Genomic DNA, 18,471 nt, shown 5'->3' with positions numbered 1-18,471 from the left:
TGTGCAGTTAGATCACACCACAAAACCTAAAACACATTTATGACTGAAAAGGGATTAGTAGGTCTTTTCAGTTTCGATGATTTTAAAGCTGCTAAACAAGACAAGGATGATTAAAAATTTTTTCCATTATTATCATTTCTACACCAGCATTAATTGTTTTTCCATGAACTGTGTGAAATATGAGCACACAAAAAATCAACAGTGAAAGAAAGAAGTGCTGCTGACTTTGTCAGAATCTTGAGTTCATAAGAGAAATTATACCTTGGTAATAACAAAAATTGCCTTTATATTATCTGCATTTCCCGTGCACCACAGTAAAGACTTTTTCCATTTATTTGCACAGGAATATCAAAGACAGTCTCAGGAAATCTACAGAATTTCAGTGGTCTTTCTTTATGTAAACAAGTTGCTTTAATTAGCTTAATATGTGATATGAAATCTATCAGTAATTAACATCTTTGACCAAAATCTGCACACAGACAGTCTCTTCTAGAATGTTTGATTTGCATGAAAAAGTAGATGAAAAAAAATAGGTTTGAACTGAGCAGATTAGGTACACATAGCAGTATATATTTTTTTTGTACATGTTAATAAACACCACCTTTACACGAAATGCCCAGTGGGCATTTTCTGAAGGACGTAATCTATTTACAAGATACATCAGTTTTGAAAAGTGAAAGAGGTTTAGCTCTTCTGAAAACTGGCTCACACATGTAACTACTTCAAAAAAACTTTTATTCTGAAACAGGTGCAAATCTGGTGGTAGGAGATGATACTGAAACACTACCGTCATGTATGTGTGAACACAGGGAAGGAATGCATGCATTGTCAGAGAAGTCTATCAACTGACGAAAAAAAAAGGAAAATTACTGCTTTGCTTCTCCAACTTCTGCTTTAGTTGCTTTTCAACACTTCATTTGAAATCTAACTCTTGTTCACAGAGATTGGGAAGCAAGCATATTAAGGCACCTAAAATTAGCATCCCTTGAGAAGCCTGAATAAACAGCTTTGCCTTTTCTATCTGTGTGCAGAGCTCCATGTTTTAACCTTCCTCATGTTTTCAAATTCTGCTTTTGTCCATCTCTCTGAAGAAGTCATGGGCCAGACTGAGCCAGCTGAGCATTAGATTTATATCTGAGTATGTGTTAGACATGTCAGCAAGAAAATTAAATGTTTGTTAGCATGAAGAAAACACGAGGAAGACTCAGCAGTGGATGAATTTGGGTCTCAGACCTGCTGCAGACAACTGCCTCCAAGTTGTGCCTAAGTACCAAGGTTTGCGCTAACTCAGATCTCATGAGGGGGAGGTGTAGGCTGGATAGCAGGAAAAAGTTCTTCACCCAGATGGTGGTTGTGCACTAGAACAGGCTCCCCAGGGAAGTGGCCACAGCATCAAGCTTGTCTGAGTTCAAGGAGTGTTTGGACAATGCTCTCAGGCACGTGATGTGACTCTTGGGGTGTCCTATGCAGGGCCAGGAGTTGGACTCGAAGATCCTGATGGGTGCCTTTCAACTCAGCATATTCTACGACCCCTCCCCATCCTCTCTGTGTCCTTTATGCTCCTGTACCTCCTCCCACTCCCTCCCTGCCTGCGCTGCTCTCTGCCATAGCTATGCTGCTGTCAGTGTGGCTCCCACAGCCCTAGTGAGGGCTCTTGCAGGCAGCATTGTGCTATTGCAAACATTCAAAACCCTGACAGCTATTATGGTGCCCTTGCATCTCCCAATCACTCTTGTAGGCACCACCGCTTCAGTATGCTCATTTTCAGCCTTGCAAACAGTACAGCTTGGTGAGGCTGGCATTGGAAAGACTTGTGAGTGAAACTGTGAGCCAGTGCTTGGTTTATCCATTGGGTTAGCTAAAACTACATGCATGGTGTCATATCGACATTGCACATTTAGAAAGTGCTTCATTTCTAGGTGCTAGCTCATGCCACCTCCACATATTTTCCAAGCAGAAACCTGTTACAGCACTCCCTCAGCACAAATTTCTGCTCTCAGCTCAACTCTGCTGCCATGAACCCCCTCACACACGCCCAGCCTTCCCCACTTCTGTATGTAATTTCAGCATCTCATTTCCTGATTGGAAATATTTTGTACTGTAATGTGAGGAGAAGGAAAGCAAGCAAATGAGCAAGGACACTTCATGTCTTACAATCAAATCCATTTGATTTGAGCAGTATCATATTTCCACTCATCCAGCTGGAGTAAGTGTGCCTTTGTAATGAAATAACATACAGCTTGATATGCTGCTCTTCAATCCATAACCTGCTTTGCAGGTTACAAGAGAGGCAAAAAGAGACTGCAACACATTATTCTTCAATGCCTTCTGTTTGCCACTTAGAAACACCCCAAGTCAGTGCAAATCTTCAGTCAAAGCTGGTGCCAGGCTTTGCATAGCAGAGCCAAGCACAAATGCTAAGAGCTGAAGTGAAATCATACTAGTCAATGAGGCAGAGCCCGCTTCTGCAAGCAGCAGTTCCTTTAAATTAAGTGTTATACCTTTGTCAGCACATTGAACTCCCACTGTGGGCCCTGGGATGCCAAGAAAAAGGTCAAAGAGGTGCAATATTATTAATGTCATGTTTTAAGAACAAACCATTGTCCATTGTGCCTAATTGTGCTTTCATCCTTTCTCAAACTCCCTGCTCATAAGTTACTGAGTGCTGAGGTTTTGCTGTACTAGTTTCATTAATCATTATATATTTTATATTGTATTTAGTATTTCATCAACCATGAAAGAACTTGGACTTACAGAGGACAGCTCACAAGGAAATAGAATTTCAAGACAAAAAGAGAAACAGATTTAAGTAGAAATGTCAATTTAAAATAGGGGGGGAGTTTCCTAGCTCAATTGAACCTGTGTTCATTTTCAATTTAAACAACAAATAAAAAATGAAGTATTGAGTCATTACAAAACCCAGACAATTGTCAGAGCTATATTGAGTTAAACTCAAATTATACTGCAGCAACTGCTCAAAGGAAGTCTAGTTAAAATACAAGCAACTGAGTAAACAATTTCTTTTCCTTCTCACTCCCTTTTGTCCTGTTGCACTGTATGGAATTTTTAGTTACAGGAATATGACATTTCTGCTACGCTTCTGTGCTTATATAAGGCTTTACAATCTTACTGACAGCTGCAAATTTGTTAATGCTGCCCTAAACTCTTTCAATCAAATATACTCAGTTATGTCCCAGAGAATAATTACCGCGCTCTGTTGTAGTACGACGTAAATCCTTTCAATCTGATTTCTGCAACATTTGAAACAAGCAGCTCAGCCTCGGCAAAGACAATGTTAAAAGACCCACAGTGGACAGTGCTCAAGGCAGGAAGCATAATTAAACTTTCTAGTTATTCTCTTAGTCTGTTCCCCAGAAATCCAATCTTTCAACAGCCAAATCATAACTACGTGTTATTAGCAGGAAGAAGTTTTCCTTATTCCATACTGGAATATGCAAACAGGCACTAATACCAAACATGCGGGACACTTATTTTTCCACAGTCCCTGTGTAAATGACACAACATGCTGAGAAATACATGGTTTAACCACCTTATAGCTTTTTCAGACATTTAACTTTCTGCTAAGGGCAGAAGCAATAGAAAAACTATGAGGCAGATTAGAAGAAAATGGAAAAATAAAACAACCTTAAAACATTATGCCTGTTAGTAATGTAGCATGAATGCTGTGAAAGATAAAGTTATTTTCACCTGCCCACCACTCAGTCTGCAACTTAGAACCTGCTGTTCATCCTAGTCTCTAATGTAGAAATCAGGGGCAATAGTTCTTAAAAAACTGACCTGCTGCAGATTTTTGTCTCATAGGTCATGTCCCATTTGGATTCTCTACTGTTTAATAAGTGGTGAGCTAACATTGCAACCTTTACCACCATGGGGGAACTAAGTCATAATTCTCTTCTCTACCCCCCTGTGAATTTTCATAAAACTTGAGGGAACTGCACACCCTTGAAGTTTCTACCACGCTCCTGAATTTGCCTGAAATTGGTCAACATGTTAAAAAAATGGAATAGGGAACAGGGAAAGACACAGACAAACATTATGGCTTTATAAATCTTATTCCTTTGGGAAACCCAGCCAGAAACAAAAGCTAAAAGTAAAGGAATACTTGCAAAGACGCCACTGACACTTAAAGGTAATGCAAAAAAAGAGTGATATTATGAAAGAAATTTGCCTACAAATAGTGAGAACATGACTGCATTTTATTAAGAACAAAACAGGAAATGACAACAGACTACTTGTAAGTAAAATAGTTACTTGGTAATAAAATGCAAAGTAAATCCATCAGTTCCTCCTCTGACCTTAACACCATTCTTCATTTATACCAGTGAAACCTCTGCATTATGAAATTAATCATATTCCATGATGCTTGTATATAATCAGTCTTCTGTAAAGTGCACATTGAACATGCTGTTATTCAACCCAGACTTCAATTTTTCGCAAAGAGCAAGGAAAGTGTTAAGAATTTCCACAAATTCCTTCATCCTTCTTCAGGTCCCTTCCTTTGCCTTCCAGAGACTTTTTATGACTTCCTCATACAAATAAAAGCAAAGCATTTGGAAAGCCAAGCTAACTATACAAACAAATCACACAGTATCTCAGATCCTATCTGATATAGCCCTAGAATCTTGACAGCAAGAGCTCTGCTTTTTTTTCTTCTGTGTAACACATATAGTTTCAGGAAAGTGTTCCTGACTTAAAGTTCTTGTGCAGGATGAGATCAACTCTTAGGGTAGAGCTGATCATGTAGGTTGTTGATGCTCAAATTGGTATTTTGCTCTCTACCCACCCTTTTCCCAGCTACACGGTCCTGGCCAAGCTCTGGCCTTATCTAATCCTGTCCTTGGTCAATTCAACTCACTAAACTAGCAGGAAAGTACATTCAGTAAAACATAGCAAGTTGCTTTTGTCTTGCCTTGTACAAATGAAGTCACTGGCCAGTTCATACTTCTCATTCTCTAAAACTTCTCAGAAGTGGTGAAACAAATGACTAATATTTTGAGGTAGATGCATCAGTTTTAAGTCAGCTGAAAATCCCTGCTTTTCATGTTTAACACATTATGATACCAAAAAAAAAAAAAAAGAAAAATGAAAAGGGCTGTTACTTACTATTTGTCTTCTGTTTTCTACCAGGTAGATGCCAACAATCCCTAGGAAAGATCCAAAGCCAAGCTAAGGCAAAGAAAAAAACCAAAATAAATGCATGAGGTCAGCTTATTTGGTCAATATACCAACACATACAGAGATATCTGAGCTGATGCATCACAGAGATGGGCTAACTGGGGTGGATCAGGGGAAAAAGCGGAAGTTACTGCTGGACATAAATAATACAATGTACTGGGCAATGGCCAGAACTGCAGCTCTTTGGTATTTCAGTGCAAAATTTGTCACATAGTAAACAGAAGGCCATAGAGACACATTTCTGTAACCTGACAACTGTTACCATTGTCACATATGGTTTTACACACTGTGAAACAAAAATTACCTGAAGTAGGATAAAATAATACTTAGATTTAGTCCATATGTCATTATTTTGGAAAATTGCAAAGCTTTAGGCAACTGCAAACAGTTTTTCACAAAAAAATTGATGTGCTCCTGCCATGCAAATGATGCAAGTTCAAACCCTTAGAATTAGGTTTGTTTGACTGAAAACTATCACAGATCCCAGAAAAACTCCTTGCTAAAATGCTAAAAGGACCAGTACAGTCAGCTGCATCACCAACAGCCACAGGAGAGAGAGTAGGAAGGGCCACTGGAGTAAGGTGGCCCTAATGTTCCTACCAGTGTTGCTTCAACACTGGCACGGCAGGAAAAGCCCCCTCCTTATGATGGGTCGATGAAGGTTTGGAGCAGTAGAAACAACTTGTTTTCATGGCTAACATGAAGTAAAGCAGCAACAGGTGACAACAGCTTTTCATCAGACCTTCTTGGATTCAGGACTCCCACTGGGCTCATGTTGACTAGGAAAAATGAGGTCTCCTTGGTGCTAGACACCTGTGACATAGCTGGCCACAGACTCAGAAGAAGCCATAGCAGGACTGCAGGTGTCAACAGGCTCTTTCCATAGGGCTCCCTCCTTGCCTTGCCTGGCTGCATGTTGTCCTGTGGTCAGCTCAGACTCAAATCCCCCTCACTTCTATGCTCTTTGCTCTCCTCTTTACTAGGGCTGACATTCCTCCCTGCCCAGACAAAGCCTCAAGTCACACCCTTGGGTTCCACCCAACCCACTCCATGGGGCAAGATATTTCTGCTCAGGAATCTAAGCCCCTTTTAAGCCCCTTTCTGGAATGAGGTCTCTGAGTTGAGCTCAGAGCCTCTCCTCCAAGAACAAATTAAGTTTTTAAGGACTACATGTCCCAGCCAAGGGCTTGAGCCATGTCCGTAAATTCCTTGCTGACATGCACAACTACTCACAGGAGAAAGCAAATCCCCTGCAAGCACTTTACTTGCTCAGTATCAGAGGAATCCGTCACTTAGTCTCAAGAAAGCAAATGCAGAGAAAGGAGATTTACTCTTGAGTGCTTTGGGAAGATTTATGTGAAAGGGAGGCACAAGGACTAAGAGTAGAGACTTTGAAAGAGTGAGCAAGTGCACCCACACTGACAGCAGAATAGTAGAGAGACTTGGAACCGTGAGCAAGGACACACTGTTCAGGAGACAGCAACTTTGTAAATTGAGATAACTACTTCAAAATGACACCTGGTTCCAAGCCCCATTTTTCATTCCAAAAGGAACAATTCATAAAGCCCCATTTATGGCCGATGAAGGAGACACAAAATGGAGTAATATTATCCATATGAAGAAAAAAAATGACCAAATACATAACAATAGCAATTAAATCTGAAGGAGCAGAACCACAGAGATCACAACAGAAGCCATGGAATTGCTGAGATTGGTTTAGGGTCAGATGAGCTGCTTTTTTTGTTTGTTTAGACAACAGACTATTTGGCTTGGAAACTCTGGGAGTCTAGGTCAGTATCCTGACTGGGAAAATTGGATCCTGTTGAAAGATTATAAGAATAGCAAACAAAAATGATACAAGTAGTAGTCATAGAGAAGTGACATTAAATTTTAAGTATAAATAATATTTATACGGAAGTGAGGTTGAAGAAGTTCCAACTTTCTATTTGCAGACCATTCCAAAAAGACAGCCCAAACTGATAATCAAGCAGTAATTTACCAAATGCAGACACCTCCCAAAGTGTAACTTATATTATCTCCTCTACACACAGAAATATTTTACACTCAATTATTTTGGATGCAAAATGCAGATAATATCTAGCTCGATAAAGCTGAATTTAGAAAAAATATTTTTTCAAAACAAATTACAAGTGACCACATATGCAGGGAAATTAAGGTACCTAACTTCTTGAAGCCAGTGGGAACTAGGCAGAAGCCAAATTATATTATGAATCTAACCCTGAAGCCATGTTCTGCAAACGCTTCTCGATGCAAGTAAATCTATGCCAGTGGATAGTGCTGCTCACCTTCGTAGGTGTTTGCAAGGTAGGGTTAATTCTGCATGTTTTTTAAGAAAAAAACTCTTACCTAAGGTCAGTAGAGATTTACATCTCATTCATCAGCTGTGAAATTAATATTTTACTACTGAATTCTATGAGAATTAGACCGTATTTTTACTTTAAATGAACGCTGTCCTCATAGTCTTTCTTTTCTCTGAGCAAAGCAGTTAAATATGTAGTGTTGAATTCACTCCCCTGGCTTTAGGTATGTAGAAGTTTGGGATCAGTGCTATGTTGGTCTTCTAAGCTCCCTCTACTGTCAGCAAAGAGAAGCACCTTTCAGGGGCTATTCAGTTCATCCTGAAAGGTGGCTGACTCTGTGCAGAGGAGGAGAGTCCATCTCATAATGATGGTGGGAAGTGATTCTGCCCCTCCACTCTGCTTTGTTGAGACTCCACCTGGAGTACTGTGTTCAGTGGGGCTCCCAAAATAGGAAGGACATGGACCTGTTGGAGCAAGTGTAAAGGAGGGCTACAAAGATGATCAGAGGGCTGGAGCATTTCTCCTTGATGACAGGCTGAGATAGTTGGGGTTATTCAGCCTGGAAACAAGAAGGCTCCAGGGGACCTTGTTACTGCCTTCCAATTCCCAGAGGTGCAGCACAAGAAAGTATGCAATGACAGGAAAGGGTGAATGGCTTCAAACTGAAACAAGGTAGGTTTAGATAAAATATCAGGAAGAAATTCTTTTCTGTGAGGGTGGTAAGGCCCTAGAACAGGTTGCCCACAGAAGTTGTGGAGACTCCATTCCCAAAGTATTCAAGGCTAGTTTGGGTGGGGCTTTGAGCAACCTGGTCTAGTGGAAGGTGTCCCTGCCCACAGCAGGGGGGTTGAGATGATCTTTGAGGTCCCTTCCATCCCAAACCATTCTATGATTCTATGATAGTCCATCTGCCAATGCTGTACCAGAGTCAATCACCTCTGGCAGTGAGGCAGGAACACAGCAGTGCTGTCACACACCTCTTACTAGACTTTTGGAAAGATACCATATAAGATTTGCATAGAACCTTTAACTCTTGCTAAATGTTTGTGATATTTAGTATTTGACGACATTTACAGTAACAATTACCCATCACTCTTTCTCAGTTACTTCAAAAATCCATCACACATGCACAAAAAGAATTCCGAATTTTATGAAAATTATTTAGCTCCAATAATATTTTGACAGGGAAAATTATTAATAAAAGGTTTTATTTTCAAAGTGTTCTAATAAATTCTTGCTATTCTACCTGGTTGCTAACGACTCCAAGATTTAGGAAAAAAAATTGAGCAGATGATATTTTTCAGATGGCTGAATAGACGTGTTATTCCTAAAGGAAAATGAATGCTAAAATAACCTGTTTTGTGCAAATAGGTGGGTTTATTACTTATTACACTTGTTAAAGACAACAGTTTAAAAATGAAACTTCTTTCTAGAGAATGAATGCAGATAATGAATGTGGTCTTCTGAGAGATTTTAATTCAAATTACGGAACAAGAAGAGACTTTTGTCGGTATTAATCTATCTATTTTAGGTTAATGGAAGGGAAATTCATTCTTTTAAGGTCTTATTCTTGGAACTGCTTTTTGTTCTATTTTTAAAACACCACTCCTTATATATCATTATCCCAAAATTATCTTTCTGAAAGTCCTGTTCTCAGCATGACGCTAAGATGTAAGAGGACTTGTTTAGGAGGAACAATTCTAACTCATGAATTATTAATGGCAGTGCAAAATGTATGCACAGTATTAGAAGATGCATATTCCTCTTCTCTGGACATTTAATTCCATAGAGAACAAGAAATAACGGTACTTTACAACATATTTTGTCAGTGGTGGAGCCACACACCTAAGCAGGTGTCTAAGTCTAAGCATGTGAGTTTCTTTCTCCGCTTTGCACCCTTTACCTCCTCTTGGCTGACTCAGGGAGACCAAATGAAGTAGATGGGCCCTTCTCTATTTGCTGCCTGTACTCCTCTTAGTTAAAACTCAGCCCAGTTATTTAACTTTTTTTTTTTTTTTTTTACTCCAGGGATTTCTATGCTTTTCGATATGACTGATCCCTTCTTCTGAGATCAGAAAGGGCCATGGGGGTTGAAAGAGTAAGGGGCTGTCAGGGCTACTCCTCCCCAGAATTCAGAGAGGCACCACAGGGCAAAGCAGGTGGAGCTCAAACTTTGTGCCCACTGTAGGAATGTGTTAAAGCACTCTGTTCCCAAGCCAGAAAGAAGAGTAAGGATTTTGGAAACGGGATCTTGCACAAGAGGACTGGCAGCAAGACTGCACGATAGGATGTTAGGCAGGCTCCAGGGAGAAGCCTCCACATGGCCATTTACAAGGTTTTCCCTACAACAGACCCAGAAGAATTCCTGGTACATGGACATAAGAGTGGAGTGGCTCTTTCTGCCATGAACGTAGTAAACTTCTAAAGGGTTGTTTAAATCTATGCCATACTTACTGTCCAGTCATTTACACACCCACATTTAATGGAGACCGGTGGTAAGTCCAGCACAGGTGTTCACACATATTCCTGAGCACAGCATACTGCTGTGCAGTGCAACCTTGACCTCCTTCTGCCCCCTAACAGCCTCCCCTTTGGGACACCTCAGTAAAACATTCTGCCCTGCTACCTTATCACACACTAGAACCAGATCAAAACAAAGGAGCATCTCTCTCCTGTGAAATGCTACAGGACCCATTTTCTTTTTTTTTTCCCAACCAATCCGAGCTTCACATTTGCAGCTGAAAATAATTTATCTGGATATACCTAATAATCTAAAATAGAGCTTTTTACTTACAACGATGCCTGGGTAGTAGCCTCCCACGGTAACATTTTCTGTTCTTGTGGTAGCTGCCAGACCTATGGTCAGTATGAAAACAGACACCACCAGCAGTGCAACTGTGAACCAAAGCGAAGTCTTTTTCCTTTTTGCAAACTGTCCTGTAGGGAGTGGGGAGGGAAAAATGAAAAAAAAAAAGAGTTTTTCATTGCAATCATGGCAGAACAAATAAAAAATAATGGAAGATTTTCTTTTGTTAACCTTTTCTGTTGTTAAGGCACTGTTATTCTCCTATGTAAGAAAATTTCTAGGAGAAAACAAAAGGAATTAGAAGCTACAGACTTAGCTACAGTTCAGCACAGCTTAATGCACACGCATTGAGTACAGGTGTGAGATGAGTTTTTATTAAGCTAAACTGTAAGTCAGTGACAACAATAATTACGCCTTGTCTTCAGTAACATTTATAATTAAATGTTGCTCACATTGGTTAGTCAGATCCTGCAGGCCTTAAATGCTTACTATGTGAAGTACCAGTTTGACTCTACGGGGCCAGAACATACATAACTATATATTTTAAACAAGATTATCAGAAACTCTGCATGCTATCATGAAAATGAATGTGCTTCTTGTATTTACTGGGGTAAGCAATCTGTATCCCTGAAGCAAGGCTGTAATATAGTTAATCAGGTAATGATATATGAGGCGTTTCAAACAGTAGCTGCTCAGTGAAATACATTCAATCTCACTGGGATTTGGATACAGATACCCCAAAGCGAAAAACAGCACCCTCACCTACAGCTTTCAGCCTGCTTCAAGGCACTTAACCATGTTAATGTGGTGGCATATCTGAGCTGCAGCCACAGGTTACTAACATCAGGGCCCCATCCTACAGTACAGACATACCTAAGACCGATTTAAAAACAGCCATTCATACATGACCCTAACTAATGAAAGACACCCAAGTGAGCCAAACTGTGGGCCCCATTTCTGGTGTTCCTGCTTTGAAAGGCAAGCCAAGAGTGTGTAGGATCGCCCCTGGAGCACTGGGCCACGTGATGCCATGCTAATATAGACTGCATCTGGGCAGGGCAGAGCTCCTAAGAGAGCACAACCTGGCCACAACACAGGGCCAGTGTCTTTCCCTCCATGGTCCCACGAAGCTGCCTGCCTACCCAGTTTCAGGAGAAGGCAGAGGCTGTGATATTCACTGCATACTGGAGGCAGCAGCTCTCACCAAGCAGCAACAGGTGAGAGGGAAAGGCAACTTGTGTGGGTCAGGCTCTGGAGATGCCACTGTAAGAAAGGGCAGGGGAAATGCAGGTAAGTCAAAAAGGAAGCAGAAGCCATTTGCAATGAGTCACTTGAGTTTTGTGGCCAATTTAAAAGCAGGTAACTCAGTTAAATGTTTAGAGCTCAAAAGCCAGACTAGATTAGTGATGCCTGCGAACCAAGTCAAATAATTTTAATTAGTAAAAAAATGCATTTATAATAAAAAGCTGTGTTTGTTGACATTTCTCCAGTAGAGCAACCAGCCAAAATGAGTCCAGCCTTTTAGTATGAAATCCAAGCAACTTTTCTGAAGACAAATATCATCTATTGAGCTTTCATAAGTGTCTTTCACCTGCATGTACAAAGTCGTCCTGCTAAAGATCAAGAAATAACTCATAACAGTCTACAAACACCTCTTCTGCAGCCTGTGTTCCTGCTGTCTGCCTCTGGCAATTTCCTGTTAATCCATGGAGGATCACTGGGGACATGGAAGCAGAGAGGTTCTTCATTAGCAATCAGTTCATCCCCAAGTGTACAGAGTTGAAGACAGTTCTTTCAGTGAAGCTTGTTCACATGGCCAAGAGGGAAAAGCAGACTGCAGATGTGACACTCCACAAGTCAGCTGTGCTTCCCACAAACTAAAATGATTAATTCAATATATCTACCAGATTGTAAATAATATCTGAAAGCCCTTGCCATACTCTATCGTCTTTGAAAAGTCATGGAGATTAGGGAATCCCCAATACCTGAAGAAAGGCAAGTGCTCCACCTGTTTTTAGAAAGACCAAAATGATGATTCAGGGAATTACAAACCAGCCAACCTCACTTTGGTTCCTGTGATGCTGAGACCAATCCTTTGTAGGACATTTCTGGCCGCTTAAGGAAAAGGCAACTGGCAACAGCACGGATTTACCACAGCCAAGCCATATCTGAGCAGCCCAGGTGGCTGCTATGGCAAGAAGGCTGGACTTGTGGAGCAGTGGATGTCTTTAACCTTAATTCTAGCAAGGCTTTTAGTATGGTATCCCCAACACCCACATAACCCAGCTGAGAGGTCATGGCTTGGATGGCTGAACAAGCAAATGGTTAAAAAATTAGCTGTATTGTTGGGTTCAGAGGGAGAGGTAAATTAATTTACTCTACCTGTAGGCCAGCAACAAGTGCAGTACCATGAGAGTCTGTCTTGGGATCTGTCCCATTTAATGTATTCATCAATGTCCTAGAGAAAGCATAGCATGCCCACTCATCAAGCTGGCAGATGACACAAAACTGGGGGCCAGTCAACCTGAGGGCAGCATTCCCCTTCAAAGGGACCTAGGCAGAATGAAAAAACAGGCCAGCAAAAACCTTACAGATCCAACAGACAGATGCAAAGTCCTGAGCAAAGGAAGCAACAGTTCCTTTCAATGATACAGGTAAGGGACTGCCAGGCAATGAAGCAGCTCTGCTGAAAAGGGGTGGGGGGTATTGGCAGATGATGAGCTGAACATGAAGCAGCAGTGTGGCCTAGCAACAGAATCCTGGGCTGTATTAACAGGAGCATCACTAGTACATCAGAGGAGCAACTACACCTATCTATTCAGCCCTTTTTAGACCACATAATATTACACCCATTTTTGGGGCCCCAGTACAGGAAATACATAAACTAACTGCAGTGAATTCCACAGAGGACTGCAAAGAAGGTCAGGGGCTGGTGCACTCACTGTATGAGAAGAGACTGAGGGAATGAGGCTTGCTTAGTCTGGAGATGAGATGACTTTTGGCAGGGCTAGTAGCAGTTTTCCAATGCCTATGAGCTGTTGTCAAGAGAACAGACTCAGGCTTTTCATAATGGTGCACAGCAGGAGAACAGACAGCAGACAAACTGAAATACAAAAAAGTGTTTCAGACTGGGTATAAGGAGAAAAAAATTCAACACTAGGACAGTCAAACATTGGAACAAGTTGCCCAAAGAGCTTGTGCTGTCTCCATCTTTGGAGGTTTTCAAGACTCAACTGAAAAAAGCACTCAGCAATCTGGCCTGACTTTATAGTTAACCCTGCTCCGTGTGGGAGGTTGGAATAACAACTTCCTGAGGCACCTTCCCACCTGTATTTTCCTATGATTCTATGGTTTTATGATAGTCACAACAGCCAGACTGAAAGTGGGTTGGGCATGTGTGCTCATATGCACTGTTACAAAACTGCAGCTACAGTGTAGACATACTTTAAAAGGACTCAGGAGCACAAATCTTCTGAAAGCCAGTGGGGCAGATGCTACTCAGCCAAGTGTTTTTGAAACCACTGAATGCTTTTCTTGAAAGTCCTGAGGAGCCAAACCTCCACATTTCCTCAAAGTAACACCTGTACTGGCAAAGGTTGATCAGACTGCATGGAGATAAACTATGGGTCCAACTTGCCCTCCTGAGTTCTGGTTATCAATAATGAAAGACATGAGTTTGATTGCCCAGAGTGAGTTTACTGGAAAATGTCTTAGGAAAAGCATGCTCTTACTTGTTAGTGGAGTAAATCGCATGTGGATTTAGTCAGACAGAACAGAAAAGGATGTCATAATTTGTAGGAACATTTCTTAGACTGAACTACATTTTGACTTTGAAATTTAAATGTGCCAGAAGGCATTTACATATGTGATACCCTTCAATCCTCACAGTCATTGATCTATTACCACCTGCACCTCAAAACAGAGGCAAATATCCAATTGGATCGCTTTTTCATAGTCCAGTTTGGAAACTCTGGTAACTACATGTTGCTAGCTATGAACTCCACCCTTATGAGAGAAGACTTACAGGTAAGGAGGACAGAAAGGCCCCTTCTGGAGCAGAGGCTGGTACATACAAGGACATGTTCTCAAAGACTGCCACATGCTCAGAGAAGATGGGTAGAACTCAGATCTAAATTGGTTTCTAGCCTAGCTGTTCAGCTTTCCTTAGTCATAACAATAAAAATCTTTAGCTATCCAAATGTGTATAATGACATGCATATAAGCCACCAGCATATTGGTAATACGCTTCTAATATTTGTAAAGCAACATTATACCTTTGGATGAAAAAAGCTACAGCTGCAAAGAGTTCCCACTTTTAGTCTTGTTGGCTCCCAAGATTTTTGAGCCTCTTTTTACTGCTGTTTGTAGCAGTTGCCATGCAATTTATTTGGATCTGTTTTTAACGTACCTGCCAGCCAAGACTCAACGCCAGACTTTTGCCTCAAAAGTCCTGTCCACAGCTCAGACAGTGTGCCTGGCCCAGCCTTCTTCCCTGACACTCTCTGTGGCAAGGCTTGGACCAAAGGCTGGCCATACACAAGAACAGCAGTTAAATTAAGAGCAGAGGAAATCTTGCTGTCAGTCTTTGTAGGCTGAATTTTCTTCCAGCACCTCTGTTCCTGGGGTACAGGAAACAGTTAATGTAGGCTATTCACTTTCTAATTTTTTAGTACTGAAGTGACTCTTAGAATAATTTGGACATTTATTACCTTCAACTTCTTTAACAATGATTCAGTAAGAATATTATAAACTCTTAGTCTGGACCTTAATGCAATTTAGTTATAACTTAAAATTCTTATATTTAGCATACCAAAAATCAAGGTTGTAGAAAGAAATTTTCTTGTCCTATCCTTGTTAGCATTAGCTTGAGGCTAGGGTCAACAGCGGATGTGATCATGTTATTACTTTCTATTGGCAATATTCTTCAGCCATTTTGGCCAGCAAAGTACTAACAAAGTTTTGATACTGCAGCAATGGTTACTACAGATAAATCAGAGAGGTAATGCTGTTTCCACATCACTGGCTTTTGCTCTGTCTGGCATAGACCTAAATTGTGCATAAAAAGAAACAATTCCCAAAACACTCTCTTCTTTGCTTGCTAAACGTTTGTCAGGCAAAGTACCTGCTAGAGCCACTCAGCCCAGCTACCACAATAGAAGGAGAGAGAATGCCATCAGGACAAGGAGGAGAGACATCAGACTGCTGCCTGCCTGGGACAGAGAAAGGCCTGTGAGGAGAGAAACTGAGATGACCCTCCAGGGATCAAACAGAAAAAGTGCCTGCTAAAGACCATGCTCTGCTGCACCCAGAAAAAGACTTCTGTCCATTTATCAGCTGCAGGAAACAAAACTGTATTTACAATACTCTGTTTTCAATGGCTAGGGGCTCAATTCAATTTGTAGGAAGACTATGGAAATATGAATGGTTTTGTGGGGAGGGTATATATCAGACTGTGAAGTGGTGGATCTCATGATGAATGGTAGGGTCTGGATTTGAACAAAACAAAGAGCGAGTTTAAAAGGAGAATGAACTAATTAATGATGAAACATGTCCATGGTACAGAATGTGTCCAGTGGTCAAGGGAAAGAAAAAATAGAGTGAAACAGCATCTTTCCACCTTGGAAAACTTGCATACGATTTGCAACCAAACTAAAAAAAAAGTCTACATTTAAATTAAGGCAACTATCCTTTGCTAACTTCACTACTCCTTCTAAAATCTATCTTCATAAAGTCATAAAGTCTGTTAAAAAGTTTGGAATGTTTTTTGGCAAAGAAAGAATTGCTGTAGGATGTAGTAATTTACTGGGATCGCAATCACATTTGCTGAATATTAGCACTACCTAATTTCATACTTTCTTCTTTGATCTAGTTAAGGTGATCTAAATGGAAACACCTATTTCAAATAACACCCTGGCTTAATGTATATTAGCATCTTGCTATGAGAAAAAGGAGGGAACTTTTGTAACAGAAAAAAACAGTGCATTTTTATTACATAATGAATACTACTAAAAATTGTGACATTTCAGAGAGTGGCATTAAGTATATATACTAAGACAACATAATAAGTGGAACCTCACCATAGACAAACTGTAGTATCAAAGGTATCCACTGCTTTGCTGCTATTGAGAAACTATTTAAGAGAAGATCTTAAGAGCTAAATTAATAATTTTTAATTACTGCAGTGCTCACTTCAGTGCCATCTCTCTCTCAGCTATGGTTTTCATTGTATATTTTCAAAACTGTTTTATGCCAGTGAAACTACATTAATCCTACACTGCCTCCCAAAATTCAATGTGACGGATTGAGATGCTTAAAAGAGATATTCACACCTGCTGTTGGTGATTACTTTCCCTTTTCTGATTGTATGCTTGACTTGTCCAGAGTGCTGAACTAATTAAACCAGAGGCAACAGCATTTGTTTCAAGCCACAAGACAGCAGCTTTTATCAGGCCCATCTCTTACCTTTATTGTTAGTTTTTCAAGTAAGATTTCATGACTGTGTTATATAATTCAAGACCACGCGTAACAGTTTATAATTCTATTACAATAAACTGCAGACAAAACAAAACAAGACAGCAACCCCGCAAACCCTGCTATACTATATAGAATAGCTATAGTAAGTGATATCATGCAGTATCACTATGACTTCACTTCTTGGCAGCAATTGTTTCACCAGTAAATAATTTAATGAGCAGTTACTCACTAATTTAAAGCTAGCGTACAAGTACTTCTTTTTCAAATGATTACCTGAAAACGTTTTTAAGTTATAGAACTTCTTCCAGTGCCACCATTTCAACACCAACATAATTTTTCTTCCAAGTTTAAGACAAAAATTAGGGTCTGATACTTTTTTTATAGAGCTGTTAAGATCCTTGAGTGCACAGCAAAGTCTCTGCTTATCCTTTCAAACACTACATGGAGCAATCCTTAGCAGTAAGTTTTGTATTTTCTCGACTTCAACAAATTCTGCTGAGATAATGAAATACTTGACCTTTCTTTTGCCTGTGTGTTTATATTTCAGGACGCAAAGCTGTAAACACAAGCAGCACACCACTTCAGCAGCGCACCACTCAACAAGGAGAAACAGGAGGAAGGAAACTAACCCAACACCTGTCCCCAGCCCGCCCCACACCTGCGGGCACCTCCACTTGCTCCAGCACGGTCACCGGCCACGGCCATCGAGCACAGCAGGATGTCTCTCACATTAATTTCCTGTCCGCGTCCCGTACCTATTCCTTCCAATGTTAAACCTCCAACACAGGGATTCACTTAGGGCAGCTGAAAGCTCTAAAGAAGGACCGGTATTTTTAAACACCTCCACGAGCGAGAGGATGAGTGGCAGCGCGCACCGCCGGCAACCTCAGGCAGAAAGCCCCGGGGCACAGCCCGTAACCAAAGCGCAGAGGCAGCGGTGCTGCCCAAGGGGGAGCTCGGCGGTCCAGCCCCCTCCACCGGCTCCCGGCTCCCTCTGTCCCGCCGCTGTGTCCCCAGGGCTCCCGCGCTCTGTGGGGCAGGTGCCGGGCTCACCTGTGGGGTCCAGCACGGCCAGCGGACCCGACGCCGCGGGGACGGGCGGCGGCACCATCATGTCCTCGGGCACCTCGCCCCGCTCTGCTCCGCTCCGCGCCCCGCGGCCGGCGCTGCCCGTGGTGCGGGGCCCGGCGGGTCCGCCCCGAGGGGCAGCGCCCCGGGGCCGGGGCGGGGCGTTCCTGTCGTCGAACCGGCCCCTGGCTCCGACTCGCCGCCCCGCGTGTGTCGGTGCCCGTCCCTGCCGCCCTAGAGCACGGACAAGGTCTTTGTTAGTGCAGCCATCAGCTGCTTAATCCGTCATATGTTTTACCCGTGCCTCAGCCTTGGCGTCACTTCTGGATTTGTTCTTGGCCAATTTGTCACCTGGCAGAGATCAGAATTGTCAAACTTTCCGTTTCGTCTTCCCTTTTTAAAAAAACCTCCACAATATAAATCAGAAATAAAATATCACTGCAACCAGAAACACTAATTAAATAACAGAAGTAGGCATCTTTGAGATATAGGTTAAGGCAGGCATAGGCTAAAACAGAAAACGTCAATGATCAAGAGATACCACAGGGCTGGTTTTTTTCTTACATGATGTCTATAAATTTCTCATCCTCACTGTCTCGGTTTTTA

At 41.5% G+C, this 18,471-nt stretch overlaps 1 protein-coding gene across 2 annotated transcripts in view; it reads right to left on the bottom strand.

Moving 5' to 3' along the window:
• Positions 1–17,944, bottom strand: part of TMEM255B (transmembrane protein 255B) — a 64,592-nt gene extending 46,648 nt beyond the window's left edge. For both annotated transcript variants that reach the window (XM_032679332.1, XM_032679334.1), the window contains exons 1-3: positions 17,851–17,944; positions 10,312–10,454; positions 5,125–5,187 (exon numbers count right to left, since the gene is read on the bottom strand). In XM_032679332.1, the coding sequence (XP_032535223.1) occupies positions 5,125–5,187; positions 10,312–10,454; positions 17,851–17,911 (267 nt within the window). In that variant the 5' untranslated portion in view covers positions 17,912–17,944. The remainder of the gene's footprint in view (positions 1–5,124; positions 5,188–10,311; positions 10,455–17,850) is intronic.
• Between the last annotated feature and the right edge of the window lie 527 nt (positions 17,945–18,471).

The sequence above is a fragment of the Chiroxiphia lanceolata genome, chromosome 2, assembly GCF_009829145.1.
Source record: "Chiroxiphia lanceolata isolate bChiLan1 chromosome 2, bChiLan1.pri, whole genome shotgun sequence".
NCBI classification, from domain to species: domain Eukaryota; kingdom Metazoa; phylum Chordata; class Aves; order Passeriformes; family Pipridae; genus Chiroxiphia; species Chiroxiphia lanceolata.
The sequence above is the reverse complement of the archived record's forward strand: the minus strand, read 5'-3'. Positions and strand labels throughout refer to the sequence as shown.